General features: G+C 40.1%; 1 protein-coding gene across 5 annotated transcripts; it reads right to left on the bottom strand.

The window, feature by feature from the left end:
- Positions 1–177: 177 nt before the first annotated feature.
- Positions 178–25,225, bottom strand: kif23 (kinesin family member 23). Of its 5 annotated transcripts, none has more exons than XM_051656181.1 (24): positions 25,138–25,225; positions 24,561–24,627; positions 24,316–24,444; positions 22,777–22,882; positions 22,554–22,690; positions 22,361–22,473; positions 22,065–22,235; positions 21,191–21,235; positions 20,802–20,914; positions 20,588–20,709; positions 19,939–20,041; positions 13,758–13,837; positions 13,545–13,664; positions 13,282–13,441; positions 12,623–12,784; positions 12,327–12,493; positions 11,121–11,294; positions 10,782–10,964; positions 10,239–10,544; positions 9,482–9,715; positions 9,275–9,363; positions 9,093–9,174; positions 1,290–1,360; positions 178–1,195 (listed from the first exon to the last, which is right to left on the bottom strand). In XM_051656181.1, the coding sequence occupies exons 1-24, from the start codon at positions 25,143–25,145 to the stop codon at positions 1,180–1,182; spliced, it is 2,958 nt and encodes a 985-aa protein (XP_051512141.1). In that variant the 5' UTR covers positions 25,146–25,225; the 3' UTR covers positions 178–1,179. The 5 variants fall into 5 exon arrangements, with proteins under 5 accessions (XP_051512141.1, XP_051512140.1, XP_051512142.1 ...); XM_051656180.1 differs by having other exon boundaries at positions 25,132–25,225; XM_051656182.1 differs by lacking the exon at positions 21,191–21,235 and having other exon boundaries at positions 180–1,195; positions 25,132–25,225.
- Between the last annotated feature and the right edge of the window lie 291 nt (positions 25,226–25,516).

A 25,516-nucleotide genomic window follows, 5' to 3' on the forward strand; every position in this document is an offset into this window, starting at 1 on the left:
TATAAATGTTTGTGCCCACACCATGTGGGAGCACAAAGGGCTTCCAAAACAAAGAGCTAAATTCCAACAAAAAGAGCACAGTTAAATAGATATCTAATGTTATTCTCTTTCAATGCCAAATTGGGACAAAAGCAATGACGGACCACATCAAATCTTTCAACACAGCTAAGCTTTTGGAATCTGTGGTACTTTGCAGTCTTCTGTCATGCTCGTCACTTGTGGTCATGTACATCACAAACACTCAAGCTGCAGGACAATGATTTCAGTAACACTTCAGGCCTGTGTGAGCAGAGGCTTTGACCGCATTTCAGTGACACTAAGCCGGATTTGATGCGTTATTTATTTGGCAAATACGGTTTCATAATCCAAACATTCTTTTCCACTGGATTTCAGACATGATTTTGACATGGCGTGGAAGATGTGTTCATAAGGAATGAGGTGACTTAAATAGGCCTATTGACTATATGAGACAACAGCAAAGTTTTCATGCCAAGTTTAGTGCAGGGCTAAAACATATGGATAAGGTCATCAGCTTACCTTACTATGGTGTATCTCTGCATAACCTCAATATTTTAAAGTTAAACACTGCTGCCATCTACTGCTCTCATATAAAATTGCATTTAATATTCTGAGAAGAACTATGCTACTACAATGAGTGTGCATTTAAGAAACACAATAGAACTCACAATACAAGCCCAAACAAGTATAGCATCTAATGCTGTTTATTAACAGTTTGTCTTCAGCAATGTCATACAGGTGAGAAAACTAAATGGAAAGTGCTTTTCCGAGGTGCTGCTACCTACTTGTAGGAGTCATAAAAATGACTATAAGAATATTATGAAATGCCAGCAAATGCTTAGATTGCCCTAACTGCCAAATAATATACAAGATATCAGAAAATAATATGCCTAAGGGGCAGCAAGGAAATACTACATTTACAAAACTTTAAACCCACCCAGACCCATGTTTACACAAAACCTGAATTTTTCATGGCAACACCAAGGTAGAAAATGCAGTATAAAAACAGCTTTGGTGAATTTGTGTTATCTATAAAAAAAATAAAAATAAAAAGCATTAAAAAAAAAAAAGTTAAATATTATAAAGTGAATTTGCTATTGCACACAGTGATGAGGTTTCAAGAGGAAAGGACTCGTCTGTGATCGCAATGAGAGGACAGTCTTAAGGCTTTTTGCGTCTGCAAAAGAAAAATGGACAAAACCATGACTGACTACACATTCCTTATCCAGAAGACATGTGAAACTATTTCATATGTAAATAAAAGAGCTTACTTTGGAAATCCATGGTGCTGGTATCCGGGTCCCAGATTTGAGCCAGTTCTCATTTCAACGGCAACAGAACACTAGAGAATAAAGACATGGTCAGGAAATTAAGCTTGCATTAAAAAAGCTCCCCAGAGTTCAGAATGAGCCATTTTGTCAGCTTAGCTTCAATACTCTTTTTGGATCGGGAAAGTTTTGAGGTCTAAAATCACAGCATGTTTCATACGCTTCTTTTTGAGTAACACTGACTCAAAACTAGATCACTCCCATTGTAATTGCTGAAGCCATTTACACTTTAAAAACCAAAGGCAGCAATGTAGAATTCATTCAGTTGTTGGATATCCCATTCCTACATACAGTATTTTGCTTTGTACAGTAGCTGCAGCCACTTTATAAGCCTCATCTAAAATATTTACAAACATGGATAGCTAGCTTTGAATTTTATTCATTCATATATATATATATATATATATATATATATATATATATATATATATATATAGACACACACAAGTCAGAAGTTCACATACACTTAGGTTGAAGTCATTAAAACTTATTTTTAACCACTCCACAGATTTAATATTAGCAAACTGTAGTTTAGGTCATTTAGGATATCTACTTCGTGCATGACAAGTAATTTTTCCAACAACTGTTTACAGACAGATTGTTTCACTTTTGACTATCACAATTCCAGTGGGTCAGAAGTTTACATACATCAAGTTTACTGTGCCTTTAAGCAGCTTGGAAAATTCCAGAAAATGATGTCAAGACTTCAGACAATTAACTGACAGGAGGTGTACTGAATTGGAGGTGTACCTGTGAACGTATTTTAAGGCCTACCTTCAAACTCAGTGTCTCTTTGTTAGACATCATGAGAAAAAAAATAAAATAAAAAAAAAAAATAAAAACATTGTGGGCCTCCACAAGTCTGGTTCATCCTTGGGAGCAATTTCCAAATGCCTGAAGGTACCATGTTCATCTGAACAAACAATAGTATGCAAGTATAAACACCATGGGACCATGCAGTCATAATAATGCTCAGGAAGGAGACGCATTCTGTCTCCAAGAGATGAACGTTGTTTGGGGCGTAAAGTGCAAATCAATCCCAGAACAACAGCAAAGGACCTTGTGAATATGCTGGAGGAAACAGGTAGGCAAGTATCTATATGCACAGTAAAACGAGTCTTATAGCAACATAACCTGAAAGGCTGCTGAGCAAGGAAGAAGCCACTGCTCCAAAACTGCCATAAAAAAGCCAGACTACAGTTTGCTAGTGTACATGGGGACAAAGATCTTACCATTTGGAGAAATGTCCTCTGGTCTAATGAAACAAAAATGTAACTGTTTGGCCATAATGACCATCCTTATGTTTGGAGGGAAAAGGGTGAGGCTTGCAAGCTGAAGAACACTATCCCAACAGTGAAGCATGGGGGTGGCAGCATCATGTTGTGGGGGTGCTTTGCTGGAGGAGGGGGACTGGTGCACTTCACAAAATAGACGGCATCATGAAGGAAAATTATGTGGATATATTGAAGATATCAGCCAGGAAGTTAAAGCTCGGTCGTAAATGGGTCTTCCAAATGGACAATGACCAAGCATTACCTCCAAAGTTGTGGCAAAATGGTTTAAGGACAACAAAGTCAAGGTATTGGGGCCATCACAAAGCCCTGACCTCAATCTGACAGAAAATTTGTGTGCAGAACTGAAAAAGTATGTGCGAGCAAGGAGGCCTACAAACCTGACTCAGTTACACCAGTTCTGTCTGGAGGAATGGGCCAAAATTCCAGCAACTTACTGTGAGAAGCTTGTGGAAGGCTACCCGTTTTGCTTGACCCAAGTCAAACAATTTAAAGGCAATGCTACCAAATACTAACAAAGTGTATGTAAACTTCTGACCCACTGGGAATGTGATGAAAGAAATAAAAGCTGAAATAAATCACTCACTACTATTATTCTGACATTTCACTTTCTTAAAATAGTGATCCTAACTGACCTAAGACAGGGAATGTTTTCTACGATTAAATGTAAGCGATTGTGAAAAACTGAGTTTAAAATGTATTTGGCGTACAGATAAGACATATATACACACACACACACAGAGTAGGTGGCGTAGCTGTAAATACTTATAAAACTGAGATCTGGGAATGCCAAAATGTTGAACCAAATTTTCAAAAGGTCTCAATACTCCACTCTCATATAGGTCACCAAGTGTATTAACCCCCCTCACAATCCAATCTGATCAACAGAAAGGGGAATTATTAATACACAGTTTAGGGTCCAGCCATATGCTCGAGGCTACGTTTAAACAAATACCAGAATTAAACACTCGGGACACTTTTGTCCATGTCGAGTGCAAATGCAACTTAACCTCTCCAGATAGTTTAATCGAAAGGCTTTGCAGTGGCGAGATAGGGGCAAGAACTTCCTTTTCAATAGAAAACCAGGGAGGGGCTCTCTCAGGTGGAAGCGATCAATGAGCCAAATGTCTAAGACCGAATGCATAATAAAACAAAATCTTGGTTAGGCCTAACCCACCTTTGTCAATCGGCCTATGTATCTTATTGAAATTTAACCTGGGACACTTACCATTCCAAATGAAGGACTTAGCTATGCTATCAAATTGCTTGAAATAAGAGAGGGGGACATCTACAGGGAGAGACTGTAGCAGGTAGCTGAATTTTGGAATACAATTCATTTTAATAACATTAACCTTCATCGATAAATGTAACGAAGCCCACCTGTCCACATCATTCGAATACCTTTTTATTAAGGGATCAAAATTAACTCTGACTAAATCAGACAAATTTGTGGGAATAAAATTCCCAAATACTTAATTCCCCGTTTGTGCCACTGGAAGGCACCTGGCTGGAAGGCCATTACTGGACAGTACGCTGTCAAAGCCAAAGCTTCGGATTTAGACCAATTTACTTTGTATCCTGAGAACTTGGAAAAGGTGTTAATAATTCTGTGGAGGCAAGGCATAGATCCAGTAGGGTCGGAGATGAAAAATAAAACATCTGCGTAAAGCAGAAGCTCATGCGCCACACCTCCCGCAATCACCACTGGAAAATCCTCCCTCCTTTATCGCGGCTGCTAATGGTTCCAGAGCAAGACAGAACAATAATGGGGAAAGAGGGCAACCCTGCCGGGTGCCCCTATCCAGAGTAAAATAATCTGAAATGAATCCATTTGTTTGCACCGCTGCTACAGGGCATCTACCAAGAAACTCAATCCAACCAATAAATGCACTCCTGAACCCATACACCTCCAAAATCTTAAAAAGATAATCCCATTCCACCATATCAAACACCCCCCCCCCGGGTCAAGTGTGATGGCAGCGACCGGAGACCGACCAATCGCCACTTACCACATGATATTGATGAGACGCCTGATATTATCAGAAGAGCTACGGCCTCGAATAAACCCCAGCCGATCTCTATGCATAAGTGATGTCATAACTTAATCGATTAGCCAGAATTTGACAATATTTTTACATCTAACTAGATCAGGGAAATTGGGCGGCAACTTTCACACTCGCTTGGATCTTTGTCCTTTCTAAGAATCAGACTGATCCAGGCCTGCGTCATGGTTGGCAGAAGCCCTCCATTCTTCAATGATTCCGTATAAACGTCCAACAAAAGCAGAGCCAGTCCTGTAGCACAAGATTTGAAAAAGCCGTCAGGCCCCGGAGCCCTGCCTGTAGGCAAGGCCTTAACCACCTCATCAAGCTCCTCCAAAGCTATCTCAGAATCAAGAGAACTCCCTTGCTCAGTCGTCAGTCCAGGAAGATCCAATGGTTCCACAAAGTTCCCAATACCCTCATCAGTAGATGAAGACGTGGAACTATAGAGATCAAAGTAGAATTCTTCAAAAGCATTACCAATATCAATGGCCGAGGCAAATATTTCACCACCTGCAGATTTCACAGAGGGAACGGCAGAAAAAGACCCCCTCTGCTCTATACATCCAGCCAAAAGTTGTTCTGCTTTGTCCCCCGACTCAAAGTAGGACTGTCTTGCCCTGAATAACCTAAACTCCACTTTCCACGACAAAATAGTATTATATCTATATTTCCATCAGATGACATACGGAGCTTTAGCTCTGCCTCAGCACTTTTAATATTTCCTTCCAGCTCCACAAGTTCTTGTGCTTTGGATTTTTTGGTGAATGAGGCATACTGTATGATCCGACCCCTAAGAACCACCTTAAGTGCCTCCCAAGCCACACCCACAGAGGATACTGAGGACCAGTTGGTCTCCATATAAACATTGATTTCAGTCTTTAACATTTGTTGGAAATCAGGATTTTGCAAAAGGGACACATTAAGGCGCCAACTATATGATTTATTTTTCTCTGTATATGACAACACCTCTAAACTCACCAGGGCGTGATCTGAGACTAAGATATTTCCAATTAAACAATCAACAACAGATGAAATAAGGGATCTGGATATAAAAATATAAAATAAAAAATAATCTATTCTTGAATAAATCTTATGGACTGATGAAAGAAAATGTATAGTCCCTACCAGATGGGTTCAAAAGTCTCCAAATATCTGTAAGACCAAGATTTTTTACACATCCTGTGAAGCGTCAATGTTGCTCAAAGGGGTTTACATACTTTTGCTTCACTATGATCAAGGACTGAGTCCATCAAAAGATTAAAGTCTCCTCCCAATATTATATCATGAGGGGTGCCAGCAGTTTGCAGCATCCCTTCAAGATCTATAAAAAAGCCCTGATCATCAACGTTAGGTGCGTAAATATTAGCCAAAATCAACCTTTGCCCTTGAATTTCAGCTAAAACAATAATGACTCTCCCTAATTTATCTTTAGTCTGTTTGAGACATTTGAATTGTAGATGTTTATTAATCAATATAATGACTCCCTTGCTCTTACTTGAGCCAGCACTAAAGAAAACATGTCCACCCCATATCTTCCCAAATTTTTCAGCTTCCTGCAGGGAAAGATGAGTTTCTTGAAGAAACACTATATCATATTTCTTACGTTTAAGAAAAGTAATAACCTTCCTTCTTTTTATGGGGTGCCCCAACCCATTTACATTCCAGGTTGAGAGACAATCCACTCATATTAACATTTGACATTTTGATATAGTATAAAAAATAAATTGTGTCAAAAACAAAATTATAACAGACCACATTCCCCATTAGTGAAACAATCAAACCCCGAACAAAACAAACAGAAAAAAAGAAAAACATGCGCATTAACCCCGCGCATGAAAGCGCCTACCGGCGACAATCCCTCTATACTCAAAAGGTCCATGAACACCCACGAGCCCCCACAACAACTTTGCCATCGGATTGCTCAATTTTGCCTCACAAATTTGTGAGGCAAAATTACATAACGGAAAATACTTTGTAAAATAAACCCCAGCCAATAGGAAGAATGAACACAAAGAACATGTAGATTCATTCACAGAACTGTCTCATAGGTGTGATCATCCACAAAACAAATTCCAGCTGATATAAAACCGTTCAGATTCCTCGGACAGACAAACGAATGTTCAGTGAGCCAGCTGTTGAGTTCAGCGGATGACGTAATCATTCCAATGTCCCATAAAAATACTCAACAAAAGAAACTCCAGCCAGCAGGAGGAATAACATGAAGAACGAACAGATTAATCCACAGCTGTTCCAAAGGAGTGTTATTCAATAGAACAAGCTCCAGCCGCTAGGCGGAACCAATACAAAAAGAAACAAAACCGGCATCCCAGTTCCCCGGATGGTCGAGTCAATTCACTCGGAGGCCGCATAAAAGTATATACCATGACTTACACAATCCGTCAACTTTGTAAAAGACATCCTTTGTGTGAGCATGTAGATATTTTCCGGTCATCCATAGTGTCCACTCTCAAACTGGCCGGGAACTTCAATGCAAAAGTAATTTGTCAATGCAAAAGTTTCTTTTAGGAAAAGTGTTATTCACAAAACAAACTCCAGCCGCTCAGCGGAGCCAACGCAAAAAGAAACCAAAATGACACCCAGCTTCCTCAAAAGCCAGAGTAAGTACAGCGAGTCGACCCACTCACATGAGAAACACCCAAATGGTTACTCACCCATTGATTCTATAAAATACATTGCCTGATTGGGACAATCCTTCGTTTCTATTCTCAGTTTGGCCGGAAACATCAGAGCAAAAGATCTTTTTCTGATGTAAGAGTTTCTTACGTTCCTTGAACCGATCGCGTTTCTCTCGTCAAACTCGCAAAGTCCGGGAACAAGAAAATATTATGGTTCTTCCAAGAAAGCTTCCCTTTGCTCCTCGCCTGGCGCAACAAGATCTTTATCGGATGACCTCAGAAATTTGGCCAGGATTGATCGGGGCCTTTCTCCCTCAGCAAATCTGTGAGCTCGCTCGATTTCCAGTTTATGGCGTGTTATGTCGAGCAGACTCAGGAAAAGCTTGTCAAGGAATTTCACCATATCTCTGCCCTCCTCATGCTCAGGAATTCCAACGGCTTCTATTCTCAAGATCTTCAAGCTTTTCAAGGAGATGTTCCAAATCAACTTTGGTCGCGGGCGGATTAGCGGTTAATTCCCTCTCCGAAGACTCCAGACAATCGATTAGTCTCTCAACATCAATCACTCTTGCAACTAACTCAGAGAATTTTATTTCCATCGCCGTAATCGATCGACGTATTACAGCGAGATCCTCCAAGTCAGCAAGAACCTTCGTCAACATCACCTCTCCCGCCGCACCATCCAAATCGAGTCCCCGGTCTGTAGGCCTGTCGGGGCTTTCATCCTGAACACATAAGTGTCTTTTAATGTCTCCAGAGCCTGAGGATTTTGACTTCTTTGCCATGTTTTGCAACAAAGGAGCAAATGTGTAACTGGGTGTATCACATTTCACCAGATTATAACATGAAAATAATTAAATTTAGCAAAGTGCGCAGAGCTCATCGCTCGCACATCTGCTTCTTGCATGGCGTCACATGACCCCTTCGTCTTAAGATGGTTATTTATATCTTCAGTTTTAGTGTGTCAATGGGAAATATACATTTTAGACAAACATTCCTTTTGCAAATAGATTAGAATAGAAGAACAGGGAGCCCTGCAACAGATGGCATGGCCCCCGCAGTGCCCACCACCTTCTTCTTGAAACTTCGAGTCAGTCTGGGATTACATGAGATAGAATTGAGACAGTCTAAATAGATAGAACTGTGGCATATTGTCCAAGAAGCTTGGAACATACTATCTGCCAAAAAACAAGAAAATGAATGCAAAGGTTTTTTTTTATGTTTACTGGACTTTGTAATGCATTAATTGATCAATGAAAACTATTTATTGCATTATTTTTGAAGAAATCCTCACTCTGCAACATTTTGTGCCTTAAAAGTGCCTAAAACTTTGCACAGTACTTTGTGTGTGTGTATATATGTACATATGTACACTTGTTGGCTGTTTTTCTTTATTTGGTCCAAGTCATCAATTTCAAAAACTTTTTTAATTACATCTTAGTTTTATAATGAAATAAATTAATATGGTGGCACAATTATATTTTTGTCTACAAAACTAATTTAAAACATTTAAGCATAAGCTTTCAGATCAAGATTTTTAAGATCATGAGATACATTTCAGTCAAGTGTTTCAAAAGTTTTGACTGGTAGTATAATTATATATAACATATATGTTATTATCTATGTTATATAAAGAACTTTACGATCAATGCCCCAAAAGCACCAGGTTATGTAGTCAGTTACATGACAGTGGTTTCCACTGACTGGTTTGTTCTTTACACACCATATAATTATCCAGTCTTATTGTGGCTTCACTGGACAACAGTAACTTACCCTTGTCTCCACATCAGTCCAGTCCCCCTCCATTGGCTCACCCTGCGGGGCTGGGCCAGTCTCTGCTGATCGCCTCTTTCGGCTAAAATTAACACAACAGTACAAATAGCAGTTCATAAGACCATCAACAATATCCACATCACTACCACTAAAAAGAACTTGCTTAGTAACAAATAAATCACCTAGTAGCAACAGGGGTTTCTTGCTTGAGTGTTTCAATATCCGTGAACTGAACAGCCTGTCCTCCACCTCTAGTCTTGAACACTTCACCCTGTCCAAAAAAAAAAAAAAAAAAAAAAAGATTTACATTACAGCTGACAACCAAACACAATATTAATTAGATTGAGCAAGCCCATTCAAAAAAAAAAAAAAAAAAAAAAAAAAGCTACCTTGATTAACTTGGTCTGAATCTCCCCGTCTGAAGCCACCTCCTGGTGTGTCAGAACATACTTGTCACACTTGGACAGAGCTTTCTCACTGGGAGCTGTCACTTTGATGGCGTTGGGGATGTTTGGCTGCATTACTGTATCCAGGTCTACATTGGTAGCGGGTGTGTGATCTACCCACCTCTCCCCACCTGCAGAGTGCGAGCGTCTGTGCAGAGGCCGAACCGGCGGCCCAGTCTATTCAATTAAAACACAAGCAAAGTAAGACAAATAGAAAACAGGGCTCATGCAGTAGCGTTAGTGGGTTAGTGAATCTAAACTTTTTAGAAGCACAAACTAGACATGCCAAGCTGCTAAAAAAAAAAAAAAAAAAAAAAAAAAAAAAAGATACTGAAACTAACAAAACTAAAAAGTCCTTAGACATTATAATAAATCTATTCTCCAAGTATTTATGCTTTAAAATAAACAAAATCACAACTTTTACACAACCTATTACATTGTTTAGTTGCCTTTTATACACTGGACAAAAAAAAAAAGTTTTGACAGGCGTAACAGATAACATTGAGATAATAAAAAACAATTTATTTGTCTAAAAGTGCAGAACAGAAAGCATGAACACTTTCATTTTACAGGTCATTGTACACACAGATCTTCCACGTAATATTTGGGTCAACACAGATCAACGGTTTATAATAGGCAATGGCTATATTACTGTCTTGTTGCAGCTCTACCTACAACTACAGCAAGATACTCCACTGACCCTGTGACCAGTTGCCTCTAGGTCTACATCTGCTGGTGGGACAAGCACCTCACAGTCTTTGACCCAGCACCTGCCTCTCCTCCTCTCAAGACTGCTGGGAAGGCCCTGAGCTCTCTTTCTACTGTCTGGGGGCGAGTGGCTACCCTGCCTGCGAGACTGTGGGACTCCCTGCTCCCACCCAGAGATGCAGGAGGCCACACACACACTGCCTGGTCTGGGGAAAGGAGGATCTGGCCTGTCTGTCTGAGGGAAGTTATACATGGGCTCCATGGAGGAGATGGATGGCTGGGAGCCATTGAAGGGAGTCTGCAAGCGATATCAGATTAGTACACATGCAACACACACACACACACACACACACACACACACACACTAAAAACAGCATTAAAACAGATGTGATATTTGTGAAGGATTAAGTGCGCAGATTAATTATAAACACTACATAGCACACCATGCAAAGACAAACAAGCTGTGGCTCGTGGAGTTGGTTGGACACAAATCACAGGATCAAGCAGTCTAAAAACGCATGTCAGTTAAACGTACAGGAACAGGTGACGGGGAGGCAGATCTCTTTGGGGGAACTTTGTCCTTTTCTCTGGATGGCCGCTGTGGTTGCCGGTTCTCTGTCTTTCCCTCTGTCACAATGGCTTTAAGCTGCTTCAGTTTCTCATCCTTCACCCACAGCTTATTTTGCATCTCCAATTGCTTGGCATTTACCCGTCTCTCCTGCAAAGACGAACAAAACAAATCTTAAAAAACTGCATGCCATTACACAATCCACAATTAAATCAAACAGAAATCTGACTGAACAAAGATACAGTCATGTCCCAAAAGCAGCTTGCTATATCAAAAATATGGTCTATGGAAAGCATTGACACTCACACACTCCTTCTCCCACTTGAGCTTGGCATCAGTGACAATGCCCTGCATGCGTGCTTCCATTCGTCTCTTTTCAGACATTTCCCTTTGCAGCCGCTGTTCTCTGCTCTCCAGTTCCTGCTGAAGAGATCGCTTATCCTCCTCATAGATGTTGGTGGTTTTCTGCAGGATGTCAATCTGCACACATTGTAGATGCAGAGGTGCGTTAACAGGGCCATAATCTACACTAAGCATTTTATTGTTTTAGTTTTTTCCTGAAGTCCATTTAAAGGGATAGTTCACCCAAAAATGAAAAATTGTTTCATTTACTCACCCTCATGCCATCCCAAATGTGTTTGACTCTCTTCAGCAGAACAAAGATTTTAAGAAAATCTCAACTCTGTATGTCCTCACAATGCAAGTGAATGGTGATCAGACCTTTGTAGCTCCAAAAATCACAAAGAAAAAAGTAATCCATATGACTTGTTAAATCCATATCCTTAGAAGCTATATAATAAGTGTGGGTGAGAAACAGATCAAAATTTAAGTCTCCACTTTCACTTTCACATCTGAAAGTGAAAGTGGAGATTTAGAGTAAAAAAAGGACTTAAATATTGATCTGTTTCTCACCCACACCTATTATATTGCATCTGAAGATATGGATTTAACCACTGGAGTCATATGGATTACTTTTTCTTTGTGATTTTTGGAGCTACAAAAGGTCTGACCACCATTCATTTGCATTGTATGGACCTACAGAGCGGAGATATTTTTCCAAAAAATTTTGTTTGTGTTCTGCAGAATAAAAAAAGTAAGTAAATGATGATAATTTTCATCTTTGGGTGAACTATCCCTTTAAATCAAGGTTAACACCAAGTCAATTTAGATTCAATCCTCTCTCTGAACCTTGGAATTAAACAGGATGTTTTTGCTAATGTAACAGGGTCTTCTATATGTAAATGGCTGTTATGACTGGCTCATCTCTTCACATGTGAAATGATTAACAACATCCCAGCCAAGTTGCTAAATGCCAAGTAGGTGCTTATATGTAAATGCGGGCAGGCATATTTTAATGTGCTGATGACCAATGAGACACAATACTCGCCATAATTATGACACATTCTAAATGGCTGGTTTCTGCAGCATAGTTTGCATTGTGAGAGTTTAATCTGCTGAGACACTCCATTATTTCAACAATTTTAGACCCTGAATGAATGATGGTGCAAGTACCTTGTACTCCAGCATCTTGGATTTCTTTTCCAGACGATCAATCTCATTCTTGTGGTTCTGGATCATCTTGTCCTTTTCACAAAGCTTTCCACGCTGTTCTTGGATAAAGTTTTCTTTGGAGAGAATGTTGCTGTCCTGCTCTTGAAGAACAGATTTCAGCATGTTGGCTGAAACAGAAACATGGCAAGAAAATATGAAAAAAGGTAACACAAAGACCATTTAGAAGCATCTAATATGTCCGTTCTTCTCAATAAGGCTGCAGAAACAGACAACTCTGAATGAATTGTTGATTTTACCAGTTTTATTGTACTCCCCAATCATCATCTGGCGAATCTTGTGTCTCTTCTCCAGGGCGTCTATGAGCCTTGGTAGAGTAACATCGTCATTAGGGCCAGAAATCTCACAGGGAGGCATGGGTGGAAAGGACTGCAACAGCTGGCTTAATATGGTCGGTGTCTCTGTAAAGCACACATCACATTATACAGATTAATAGTAAATAGACACAGCTGCCTGAAATAAGATAAACAGATCAACACATTACCACCTCAGACAGTAGAGTTTTATCAAACAAAACTGACATTTAATGACATCATCTTAAGGTCCATTCACTTAGGGTACGTTCTTTCGTTCTAACTGTGCTATAGTCACCGTTTTAACAGCATGTGAGGGTACTAACGGCACGTCTTTTTAGACACCTTGTCAGGTTAAAAATAGAATTTCTGACACAGTGCAGCAGTTAAATGTCAGTTTTTGAACAATGGACCAATCAGATTAATCTCTGAGCAGGAGAAGCATATGGACAAGCATATTTACTGTTTAAATTTGCAGGGTGTATGGGAGAAGCTAAACTTTCATACAATTCTGTTGTGCTCTGTGTAGCTGTTGACTCATGAATGCATCCTGTGTGAAAAAGTTCTCAAAATTGATGAGGCGCTAAAGACAAAACAGGCAATACCTCCATCTACAGGACCACCACGTTCCTCCAGTCTGCGAGTCAGCTCCTCTTTAAAGGCCTGGTTCCTCTGTCGGCGGCCAGCAGCAAAACCACAGATGGGTCTGTCCACAGGCCGGGCCACCTCCACCTCCTGAGTCATCTCAGCAAAGCGCATCACCAGCTACACACACACACGAAGAGAAACCCAAAGGTATCGGTGTAACTACTATAAATCTGAACAGGATTTATTGTTTGAAATCTTTTGACATGTTAACATTGCTTACCAAGGTCTCCTCATAATCATCAGCTTTTGGATTTACACAAACAACCATTCTCACTTTGCCTTCCCCATCAAAGTAGTTTTTGAATAGATGGGTCACTTTGGAATCTCTGTATGGAACCATCTGAGGAGAGAATGTAAATAAAGTGCTTTTGTTGATGTTGAACTAAAACAATAAATAAAAAAGATTAACATGGTCTGTAGAAATCACACACACCTTGTTCATACCACACATCTGGTTCTCTCTCAGAACCTCAATACATGTGCGTAGCGTCATTAAAGACTGATTGATGTTGCCTACGAAAGATGAAATAACAATAACAGAATAACTGTTCACTTTACACTTTTTTTTCCAACTTGTTTCTGGACTTGTTAATGGTTTCAGATCTCTTTTTTGTTCACTTTATTGCTATAGAATCATCAAATTGGAATATCGGTTCACATTTTAAGCACACAGTATTTTTTTTATATTTCTCCCAATTTGGAATGCCCAAGTCCCACTAATAAGTTGGTTCTTGTGGTGGCGTGGTTACTCACCTCAATCTCAGTGGCGGAGGACAAGCCTGAGTTGCCTTCACCTCCGCTTCTGAGACAGTCAATCTGCGCATCTTATCATGTGGCTCATTGTGCATGACACCGTGGAGACTCGCAGCATGTGGAGGCCCATGCCTCTCTCCGCGATCCACGTACAACTTATCACGTGCCCCACTGAGAGCGAGAACCACTAATCGCGACCACAAGGTGGTTACCCTAGGTGAATCTACCCTCCCTAGCAACCAGGCCAATTTGGTTGCTTAGGAGACCTGGCTGGAGTCACTCAGCATGTTAAGTTATGTTTTGTTTACTGCGCATGTGCTTAGAGCACCTTTTCTGGGTTAGCGCGTTTTTCTGGGAGCTGATAGAGTCTGGCATCGATGGAAAGAGGATCTGCAGTGTTGAATGTTATGGAGCAATAAAGAGTTTTATTGTCAAGAACCATTGCAGTTATTGAGTTAACATTGGTAGCAGAGGATGGTTGCTGCTGGGAATTACAAAAATCCCCCACCGTTTGACGAGAGGACGGCTTAAGAAAGTTGGAAAAATGAGATTGAAATTTGGAGACGTGTTACTGACCTGGAAAAGAAAAAACAAGCCTTGGCGGTTACTTTGTCACTGATGGGCAGAGCAAGGGACAGTGCTCTGGAAATTTCCGCTGAAGATTTGAATGCTGACACTGGAATGCGAACACTTATAGCGAAATTGGACTCTGTGTTTTTAAAAGAAGAAAAAGATAGACAGTACACGGAGTTTGACCGGATCACTAGAGAGAACGGTGTTTCTATGGTGGAATACATCGTCGAGTTCGAACGCCGATACAACAGGCTACGTAAGTTCAAAATGTAGCTCCCTGGTGCCGTACTAGCCTTTAAGCTACTCGATACTGCCAGACTTACTGTTAAAGATAAACAGTTAGCACTTACAGCTTGCTCTAGCATTTATTTCACTGATATGAAATCAGCATTGAAAAGAATTTTGAGACAAAGTTACTTCACCACGAGAGGGCAGCAGTGCACTGCAGAACACAAATAGTGACACTGCCTATTACACGAGATACTCAGGCAAACGGGGACATACTGTAAGTCAAACACTCAAACCATAGCTCAAGGCACAACCCCCTTGATAAATATGGAAGGACAAAATGTGCAATTTACCAAAGCACGTATCACTGGGTAAAGGACTGTCCAAATAAAAAGGAACATGTAAGAATGACAAAAGATGAAGAACTAAAAGATGACATTGAAGAATGTAACATCACTTTGTTTTCAAATGAATCTTTGTCTAACACAGAAATTTTCATGGTGGAGGCTTTAGGGTCAGCTGTGATTGACACAGCCTGTACAAGAACTGTGTGTGGAGAAAAATGGCTTGAGGATTACACAAGTGGGCTACCACAGAGTGAATTACTGAAAATAGATGACAAACAAAGTGCAAGAACTTTCAGATTTGGTGATGGCAAAGTTGTTTATTCCACAAGGAACGTTACCATTCCAGCAAGGATAGGACATACCAGATGCAAAATAGAGACAGAAGTTTTTCCTGCAGAAATACCAATGCTTTTAAGCAAGACGTCATTGAAAAGAGCAAGTGCAGTTCTGGACATTGCACATGACAAAGCAACAATGTTTAAACAACCTGTTAAACTTGAACTAACATCTTCAGGACATTATTGTGTGAACTTGAGAGATGACAGTCATCTAGATGAAAACGAGACAAGTGAGAACAAGACACAAAATGAAAATGAAATTCTTGCTGTGACAGAAAACATGACAACAAAAGAAAAGGAGACAGTCCTATTGAAACTACACAGACAATTTGGACATGCTTCAGCTGAAAGACTGCAAAAATGACTGGCCTGCTCAGGTAATCATGATGATGAATGCAACACAATTCTCAAGAACATTGTTAAAAACTGTGAAACATGTATCAGATACAGCAAGCCAAACATAAGCCTGTAGTGGGTTTGCCTATGGCATCAGCCTATAATGAGACTGTGGCTGTGGACTTACATGAGCTTGAGCTGGGAGTATGGTATTTGCATGCTATTGACCACTTCACACGTTTCAGTGCAGGGAGTATCGTCACCACAAAGAACCCAAAAGAGATAGTGAAGCACTTTATTCACTGCTGGATAAGTGTTCATGATCCTCCATGCAGACTGTTTAGTGATAATAGAGGTGAATTTAATAATGAAATGAGGGACATGGCTGAAAAGTTTAATACTGAAGTTAAAACAACTGCAGCATACAGTCCATGGAGTAATGGCCTTGTAGAAAGGCACAATCTGACCCTAACTGAAATTTTGCTGAAGCTGAAGGAGGACAACAACTGTGACTGAAAGACAGCTCTAGACTGGGCACTGATGGCAAAGAACTCTATGCACAATGTGCATGGTTATAGTCCCTACCAGTTAGTGTTTGGGCAGAACCCAAATCTGCCCTCAGTCCTCACTAATAAGCCTCCAGCTCTGGAAACAAGTATGAGTACTTGGATAGCTAAACAAATCACCACATTACATGCAATGAGAAAAGCATTCACAGAAGCCGAATGCTCGGAGAGAATTAGAAGAGCCCTTCGTAAGCAATTGTGGCCCATTCATGACAGATATGAAACAGGGGACAAAGTGTATTATAAGCGAGTAGATTGTAATGAGTGGAAAGGTCCAGGTGTAGTCATAGGCCAAGATAATGTGGTTGTATTTGTCAGGCATGGTGGAACCTATGTTCGAGTGCATCAGTCTAGACTAAGAAAGGTGGATGACCCACAAACAAAACTGGAGGAGACAGAAAGGGAACAAATGAAAATCCCACAGTAACACCAGCAGCAGATCTCAGTGACACTGAAAGTGAAAATGAGGAAATAACACCAGCTAATGATGAATGTCTTAATGCTGAAGATGACAGTGAACCTTCTGCATCAGTGCTACCTGAAGGGGATAATCTTGATCAATCCCACACGCCACAAACCCGCTCATCCATGAGCTGTGAAGGTCTAAGACTGAAAACAGACCAAATATTTAAATACACAGATAATCAAAGTGGACGAATCCATACTGGGAAAATCCTCAGCTGAGCAGGAAAGGCAACCGGTAAACACAAAAACTGGTACAATTTGCAGTACAGTGAGCCTGAGGAAATTGCTGGCACAACTACAGTCAATCAATCTAGGACAAATGGACAATGTTCAGGTGATTCCATCCGAACATGCTAAGTTGAGCACTGACTCCAATGAAGATGATATATTGATAGTACATGATGATCTCTTTATGCCGGCAAAAAATACAGAACTCAGCACCTGGAAGAGAAATAACGTCTATGAAGAAGTGAAAGATGAAGGCCAGAAGTGCATCTCCACGAGGTGGGTGTGCACACTTAAAGAAACAGCTGCTGGAGTTGTACGTAAGGCTAGACTAGTTGCGAGAGGCTTTGAAGAAATAAACACTCAAGACCTTCCCAAAGACTCACCTACATGTGCCTCAGAGTCTCTAAAAATGATCATGGCAGTCATATGTCAAAATAAATGGCAGCTAAACTCCATGGACATTAAAGCAGCCTTTTTACAAGGTGAAGAGTTAACCAGAGATATTTTCATTCGCCCACCACAAGAAGTGCAGAACAAAGGAAGCATATGGAAGTTGAAAAAATGTGTTTATGGCCTAACAGATGCTTCTTTATTCTGGTATAATAGGGTGAAAGACACCATGCAACAGTTGGGAGCTACAGTGTCAAAGGTAGATCCAGCAGTATTTTACTGGCTGGATGATTCCTGCAAGGTGATGGGAATTCTTGCATCACATGTGGATGACTTTATTTGGGGTGGTACAGATGCATTCACCATAAACATCATTCCTCAATTGAAAGCTGCCTTTCAAGTTGGACGGGAAGAACATGACAGTTTCAGCTACGTTGGAATAGAAGTACATTCTAAGGAGGATGAAATACAAATACAACAAGGAACGTACATAAAAAATCTGCAACCTATCCCAGTGGACTTCACCAGAGCAACACAGAGCGTGAAGCTTCACTGACAGACGTTGAGATGGACATGCTAAAATCAAAGATTGGACAAATATTGTGGGTTGCCAGGCAAAGCAGACCTGACATAATATATGACATATCCATCTTGGCATCTAACACAAAGCATGCTACTGTTCAGACCCTGCATTGTGCAAATAAACTTATCAGAAAACTGAAATCAGAAGAGGTCATCTTGAGGTTTCAGTACTTAGGAAAAAACAGTTCTGTTAAATTGGTGGTGTACTGCGATCATGCTTATGGGAGAAAATGGAAGATTTTCACCTATATCTTGGCAGTCAAAACGAATTAGGAGAGTTGCACAGAGTACCTTAGCAGGAGAGACTTTGGCACTTGCAGATGGAGTTGACAGTGCAGTTTTCCTTGCTACACTATACTCTGAGATTACCACTGGTGACTGCTCATGTATCAATGTGCCTATTGTGTGTGTAACAGACAATCATTCCCTTCTCGATGCTCTCAAATCTACAAAATCTGTCACCGAAAAGAGACTGCGCCTAGAAATCAGCAGTATGAAGGAGCTTATACACTCTGGAACCATTCAGCAGATCTTGTGGTCAACCACCAAAGAGCAGCTAGCTAACTGCTTGACAAAAAAGGGGGCATCTGGACTTGGCCTTCTGAAAGCTCTCAGCACAGGTGTTTGCTATCTTAAGGGCTGAATGGATTTGACAATGATTAGCTTATGTTTTGTCAATGTCTAGTCATTTAAACTAAAACTCTAAAGTTAACCTGTTATTCTGTTAACCTGTTAAATGCTTATGTTCTAAACTTAAACAGTTTTCTTAAAAGAAAAAAAGGGAGATTGTTAAGTTATGTTTTGTTTACTGCGCATGTGCGAAGAGCACCTTTTTTGGGTTAGCGCGTTTTTCTGGGAGCTGATAGAGTCTGGCATCCTGTGGAAAGAGGATCTGCCGTGTTGAATGTCATAGAGCAATAAAGAGTTTTATTGTCAAGAACCATTGCAGTTATTGAGTTAACACAGCATACCCTGGATTCGAATTCACGACTCCAGGGGTGGTAGTCAGCGTCAATACTCGCTGAGCTACCCAGGCCACCCACACAGTATTTTTTTAAATTAGTTAAAAAAAATGTAATTTGTTATTTTAATTTGTATACAATAATAATAAATGTTTGAATTTTATTTTACAATAGTGATACATTTCAGTTGTAATGTCTAAGGACTTTCATTTTGAAGGACTGCACCAGGAGGACTCCAGAAGAGTGTTTGTTTTGTAGGCTACTTCACAGTAGTTTAATTGAATTTTTATTCAACATCTGGTGTAATGCTCCTCCGGTGCCATTCTCAATGCTTGTTATAAGTGAACCGGACTACTGAGCATCTACATCTGAGATGGAATGTGTGTAAAGCGCTCACAAATTGCGAGCTCTGAGAGCTAAATACATCAGCGCATCACGAGCCAATGCGTGTTCTCATGTATGTGTGTCAGAGCAGCCCTCGTTTAGTAAAGCACGCTGTGAGTACATACTGTATATGTATTTAATAAACAGACTTTTGCGATTCACAAAGCTATTGTATGTATTCAAGAGTCTTCAAATAAAATGCATAAGGACTACTTTATTGGTGCTTTAAAGGTTCTTTTATGTCATTCATTGAGCTTTACAATAACGGCAATGACAATCACGTGGTATCGGATTTGGATTGGGCTCATCAGGCCGATACCCGATCCAAGTAAAAACGTCAGTATCGGAGCCAATACCGATCCAGATTTCGGATCGGTGCATCTCTAATAACATATGGTCTTCATATAAAACAGTTTAAATGGTGAAGGTATTATTCTTTTGTTCTTTTTGTCCGTGCCTTACCTGCTTCACGAAGACGGCTGCCCTCTGCTCTGGTTCTGCTAGTACGCTCACTGCCAGCCAGATCCACCAGACACAGCTGACTCACGTTCACCTGATTCTTATCCTGTAACAGGTGACAAAAGTGCTAGGTCTGTATTACAACTGTCACAATTCACAGGCTAACAACATTGTCATATTCACATCTCCACATGTATGGCCACAGTAGCAGCATTAAAATACTCATGTTTCATTAAAGAGAGTAATTAAATGCCTTTTAGTTTTGACAAATAACCATAAAGGACTTCTTTGAGGCTTGAGTCAAAGACAGGCTGTCTGTTATCAGTGTCAAGATAAAATCGTTGAATCATAGTGGTTCACTAGGGGGTGCTAAAATCCATACAAATGTTACATTCAAACCAGCATTAAAAAAAAAAAGCTAAAGCCATTTAGAAATGCCAAGAGAGCTTGCATCTGTTTATAACAAAGGAAAAAAAAAACAATTCTAGGATATCTAAAAGACACCATTAGGTACTTTGTAACACCAAAGTAATATCCAGTATTTTACTGCTGCATTCTACCTCTGCCATTCCGTTATACATTGTTAGCCCAGAGTTCAATTCTTGACTCCTCCCAAGGGTAGAAGTTTGATGGTATTAGAAGAGGTACTGACCTGAAGCACATTGTCTCCATCTGCATCCAGAGGTGCTTGCGCCAACTTAATAATGAACACACTATGAGAGCGGCTTGACTCGCGGTTCAACTGTGTGTTTGCGATCCTGCGCTTCTTCTGACCTGCGTTCAGAATTTTAAAAAACGTCAATGTTAACTCTGCATGTTAACCACAATCAGAAAGCCAGATTAAAATAAAAGCTACATCAGCTTACCTCTCCAAAAGACTTCAAAAGCTTCCTCAGTCGACTTGACCTCAACCTCAGTGCACCCAGCTACATACATGTTGTGATTTTGATCTTCACGCAAGATTTTGGACTGAGGTGGTCTGAGATATGTAAAAAAAAAAAAAAGAAAAACATAACATTTCTGTAACCACAGAGCAGAACAAAAAAGAAATAGTTCTGCCATGACGCAAGAAACCATAGTTACTGTATGGGCACCTACCAGCAAACAAAGCAAAAGCACAAGACAGATAGAAAAGCAGACACAGATTTCCTAGAAGTGCTTGAAAGCACAAGACAGGATACTCACAACAGCTAAACAAAAGGTAAAGAATTGAATTAAGAGACAAGTCTCTGAATGGATTCCACTGGCCACGTACATGAACTCAGTGTTGTGTCGCAGAGGTGTGCCTGCACCATTCCACCTAACATAGAAACAAAATACATTCATCTCTAAACTAAGCTTATATTACTAAATAGAAATCATCATCAAATAAAAACTTTGAGACTGAGCTTTGTCTATCGATACTACTGATCATTCAACAAATTACAGTAGAACAGATATAAAAGAAACAAGAAATAGCAACAGCTCCACCTTTCACCAAGATAGATGTCAATAGCATAAAGATGCAACGTAAACGCTGCAAAACGAACATGAACGATAAAGCCCAAAGTATACTTCGGTTTTGACACAAACGCTTAGTGTCTGCATCCAGCTGAATGCTCACCTTTCAAAGTACTTCAGTTGACTCTGCATGCATACACAGCCGGCTGGCGCATGCACGCTACGACTGCTATGAGATACTGGACTATTTCTCTTCAGGAGTTTAGACCTATAAAGATGTCTTTATAGTCCATCAGACTCCAGAGATACAAACGCAGGTATCTCCTGACCTCCTCACAGATGCGCTCATCTTGTCCACATCCACTGTTTTTATTTCCACTTTTGTCTCCTGTTGTTTAGCAGCGATTACATCTTCTAGCATTTCTTCGTGACAGCAGTGGCTCAATAGTGAGTATTGCCACCTTGTAGACACTTTAGTGCAAATAATTCCAGGTGCATGCACATTCTGCACATTGGAGAACATGCGGTTAGAAAAAAAAAAAGTGCTGTGCGCGTTCAGTGCTCGAGCACTCTGCTGATGACTAAATTTGGCCACGTGTCCTGTAGGCAGACACTCAGACCAAAGTATACTTTGGGCTTAATCGTTCCAATGTAGAGTCAACACTAAATACAAAAAAAAGCAAGCTTACTTGGGCTTTATTGGGTCAAAGGGGGTCTCCTCCAGGAGATCATAGATGTAGTTGTTGTAAATCTCAATGTAAGAGACAAAGACACTGTAGCTACTATCCTCATCCACCCCATCTGCCCTACAAGCCTCCTCTGGGCTGATCATGTCAGCAAACTCTGGGTCTATTATTCGCCTACGGAAACAAGAAAAACATTGACACATATATATATATATATCATTATCTGATTCAATATAGTTGATGTTATCTCATTAGGAAGACGTTTCTCTTTACTGACTCAAAAATACAATGGAAAAAACCTTGTTGTCGGGGTCTTCGGTATGGTTGTCTGACTGTCTTGCTTCTGTCGGTCCAAGAGTGCATCCACCTGATTCTGCACCTCCATGCCATTTTTATCATCAGGCTTGAAAACCTGTTGAGGGAAAGATGAAACCGTGTCACAAAGGCTAATTGTACTTTTCACAATAAAATAATTTTGACAAACTTGCTCACAAATCTCTTGGCCTGGTAGGGACCGATGCTGTTGAAGATCATGTCAAGTGAACGTGGAAGCAGCCCACCTTGGCCTGGTGAACCAGTCATTGTGTGAGTTTTACCACTGCCAGTGACACCATAGGTGAACAACAGACCTTGTTAAAAAAGAGGAAAAGAGCTGTCAATCTATGAGTGTTTTCAAATTAAGAGCAAATAGTATACAAGAGTGAATTTCTATTACCATTTTTACAGTGAATGAGGTCTTCCACAAGAGGTTTGGCAACATCTTCAAATAACTCTCTCTGTGTTGTTTTGATACCAAACACTTTTTTAAAAGAGTATTGTGTCTGAAATAGATATTATGTTGAGTTAATTTCACCATCTGACCTATCCCATTTACCAGTACCCACATAACCAACTATTTAAGCAGGTTTAAGGATTAAGGACAATATTATTTCATTATGAAGTTTCATATAAACATCACATGAACGTTTTGGACCTCATAGCCCTTTTCCAGTGCAAAGCCTGTGCTCCGCTGGTTCATCGTAAACCGGCCGCGCTTTTCCACTGACCTGAGAGCCGAACGGTGACGTAACGGGTTACTGTCTACAACGTGGTAGTCTCACGTGACTACCTCAAACATAAACAAACATGGCGTGCCACGGTGTGTTTGTATACAGCTTTTACGCTTGTTTTTGAGGACATATTTAAACATACGGATTAATGCAATCCATTGTTATTACATTGCTCAACAAGATTGTCAGAGATGACATCTACGCTAAAGACGACAGGTAATGTAACTACATTATATTGTATGAACTATGGCTTAACTTGTTAAGTTTACTTAACAGATAGCCACGATCTTCCAAACTTAGGGAGTAACTGGTCAAAAATCCCCTTACAGAACAAAATGCACAAAATAAGATGACAACAGTGTAAGAAAAGCTAACAAAGTTGGCAAATATAACAACTTACTGAGATCAGCTGCAGAGGACACTGGCAATTCACTGTTTATCACAAGCGTTATTGACTGAATTCAATGCCCCGTTAGTTAGCAGGCAGGTCGTGTCAGAGTCCAAAACATTGTTGCTTTGTCCACTGTCGCTTTTGCTTATGTCATTCTTATGGTCCCCGTACTCCCTTAAATGTTTTTCAATTTGTTTATGATTTGGTCAATTGTCCGATTGATGGCGGCGTGCATCATTTCCTGCTGTATCTTCATTCTCGTAGAGTATTTTTTTCCTTTGCAATCTCTCTAATTTATCTCGGATCTTCGTAAATAACATATTGCAAGTTTCGTCGTGTTACCTGAATGCTTTTGATGCCAGATAACTGTTTTTTTTGTTTTTGTGTGTATGTATATCTCTCTCTCTCTCTCTATAGAGAGAGAGAGAGAGAGAGAGAGAGAGAGAGAGAGAGAGAGAGAGAGAGCGAGCGAAGAAGTACTCCTTGCTGCAGAAGGTAGTTACTGTTATTGTTTTGGAAAACTTCACCATGGTATTATCCCACCCTCCGTCCCCTGACGTAATCGGTTCCTGTGTAGAGACCAGCAAGCTTTTGGGGCCTGTGCAGAACCAGGTTTTCGACCCAGAACTGCCTTTTGTGCGGTGGGAATGCGCAGAACGGTTCGAGAATTCGCACCGGCCCAGGAACCCGCACCATGTCGGAAAGGGCTATCAGTTACAATGTGGGAGTGTATCAAGAAACAATACCCACTGTGAATGATTACAATGCAAATACACAACATTAAATACTTCTGTCTAACAGTATAGGCACTCACCTCTTTGAATTCTCCATTTCTGTTGGCTTTGAGGCCATCCGGGGCATGCAACTGAATGGTGGTGTTGCTTATAACCTCAATACAGCATTCCTCGTCTTCTGCACCAAGTGGCCGCACACGACAATACACCTGCCATCACAGACTTGATTAAGGAATTATTTTATAGCTTTGAGCACAATACAAAACAAATTAATGTATGTTGACGATCCTGTGTCTGTTAATTTGAACAAGAAATCACAACATACCCCAACAGGGTCTTTCTGGGTGTTGGATGGCTTCTTTGGGGGAGGGCGGCGGGGGGTCTTGCCCTTCCTGTTACAAAGATAAACATGCAGACTATTCAGAGAGCAAATGTGTGTGCTTATCATTAATCGATCTGCATTGAGTCTCGTTGTCGTTTGAAACAGCATTCATGCACACAGACAGAATAACAGCTTAGTAAATGTGTGTGTCAGAATTATTTGTTTTAATTATTAATCGGGTCAAGCGGAACCTCTAAATTTACCAATATGGTTGTGCTTAAACGAGTAATATAAATGACACTACAAAATACAAACGCTGTTAGATAACAAATCAACACACATTAATAGAAATTTTGAAAAATAAAGTAGAATTATTATTAAATGGGATTAAGTATTTATGACAGTAAATAAATGAGCGGTGAATGAGGTACTCTAGTTAGCAACTGACGTTAAAGAACAGTCAACGGCTTTAGAAAGAGACAACAAATTCACTTGTAAATCAATAACCACGCCTTCAACCAACAATGCATTATGGTTTTATTTGGCGTATAAACAATAAGTATAAAACACTTACGCTTGCCTTATCATGTTGATGGGTTTTTGTTTAATTCCGCGACGCCGTAGCCTCGCTCTTGTCCGGGCAGAAAATTCAACGTTCAATCGTTCCCTCTCTGCCTCAAGAGAAACTGATTTTTCAAATGTGGCCAATCAGTGAGCTCAGCCACGGTTCCAACAAACGGATGTCCCGCCCTTAGCCTTGCCTTCTATGTATTAACAATTTCCGGTCAGTTAAGCTACACTACCAATTTAAAGTTATACCTTGGGCCAAAACATAGAAAATTTATATAAATGTAATTAAAATTTGCATCAATTACAAAGCCAAACAAATATCATACAGATATGTATTGGAAAGATTTAAATGTAATATTACGATGGGTAATATAAATAAATAATTATTT

Source organism: Myxocyprinus asiaticus, chromosome 26 (assembly GCF_019703515.2).
Source record: "Myxocyprinus asiaticus isolate MX2 ecotype Aquarium Trade chromosome 26, UBuf_Myxa_2, whole genome shotgun sequence".
NCBI classification, from domain to species: Eukaryota; Metazoa; Chordata; class Actinopteri; order Cypriniformes; family Catostomidae; genus Myxocyprinus; species Myxocyprinus asiaticus.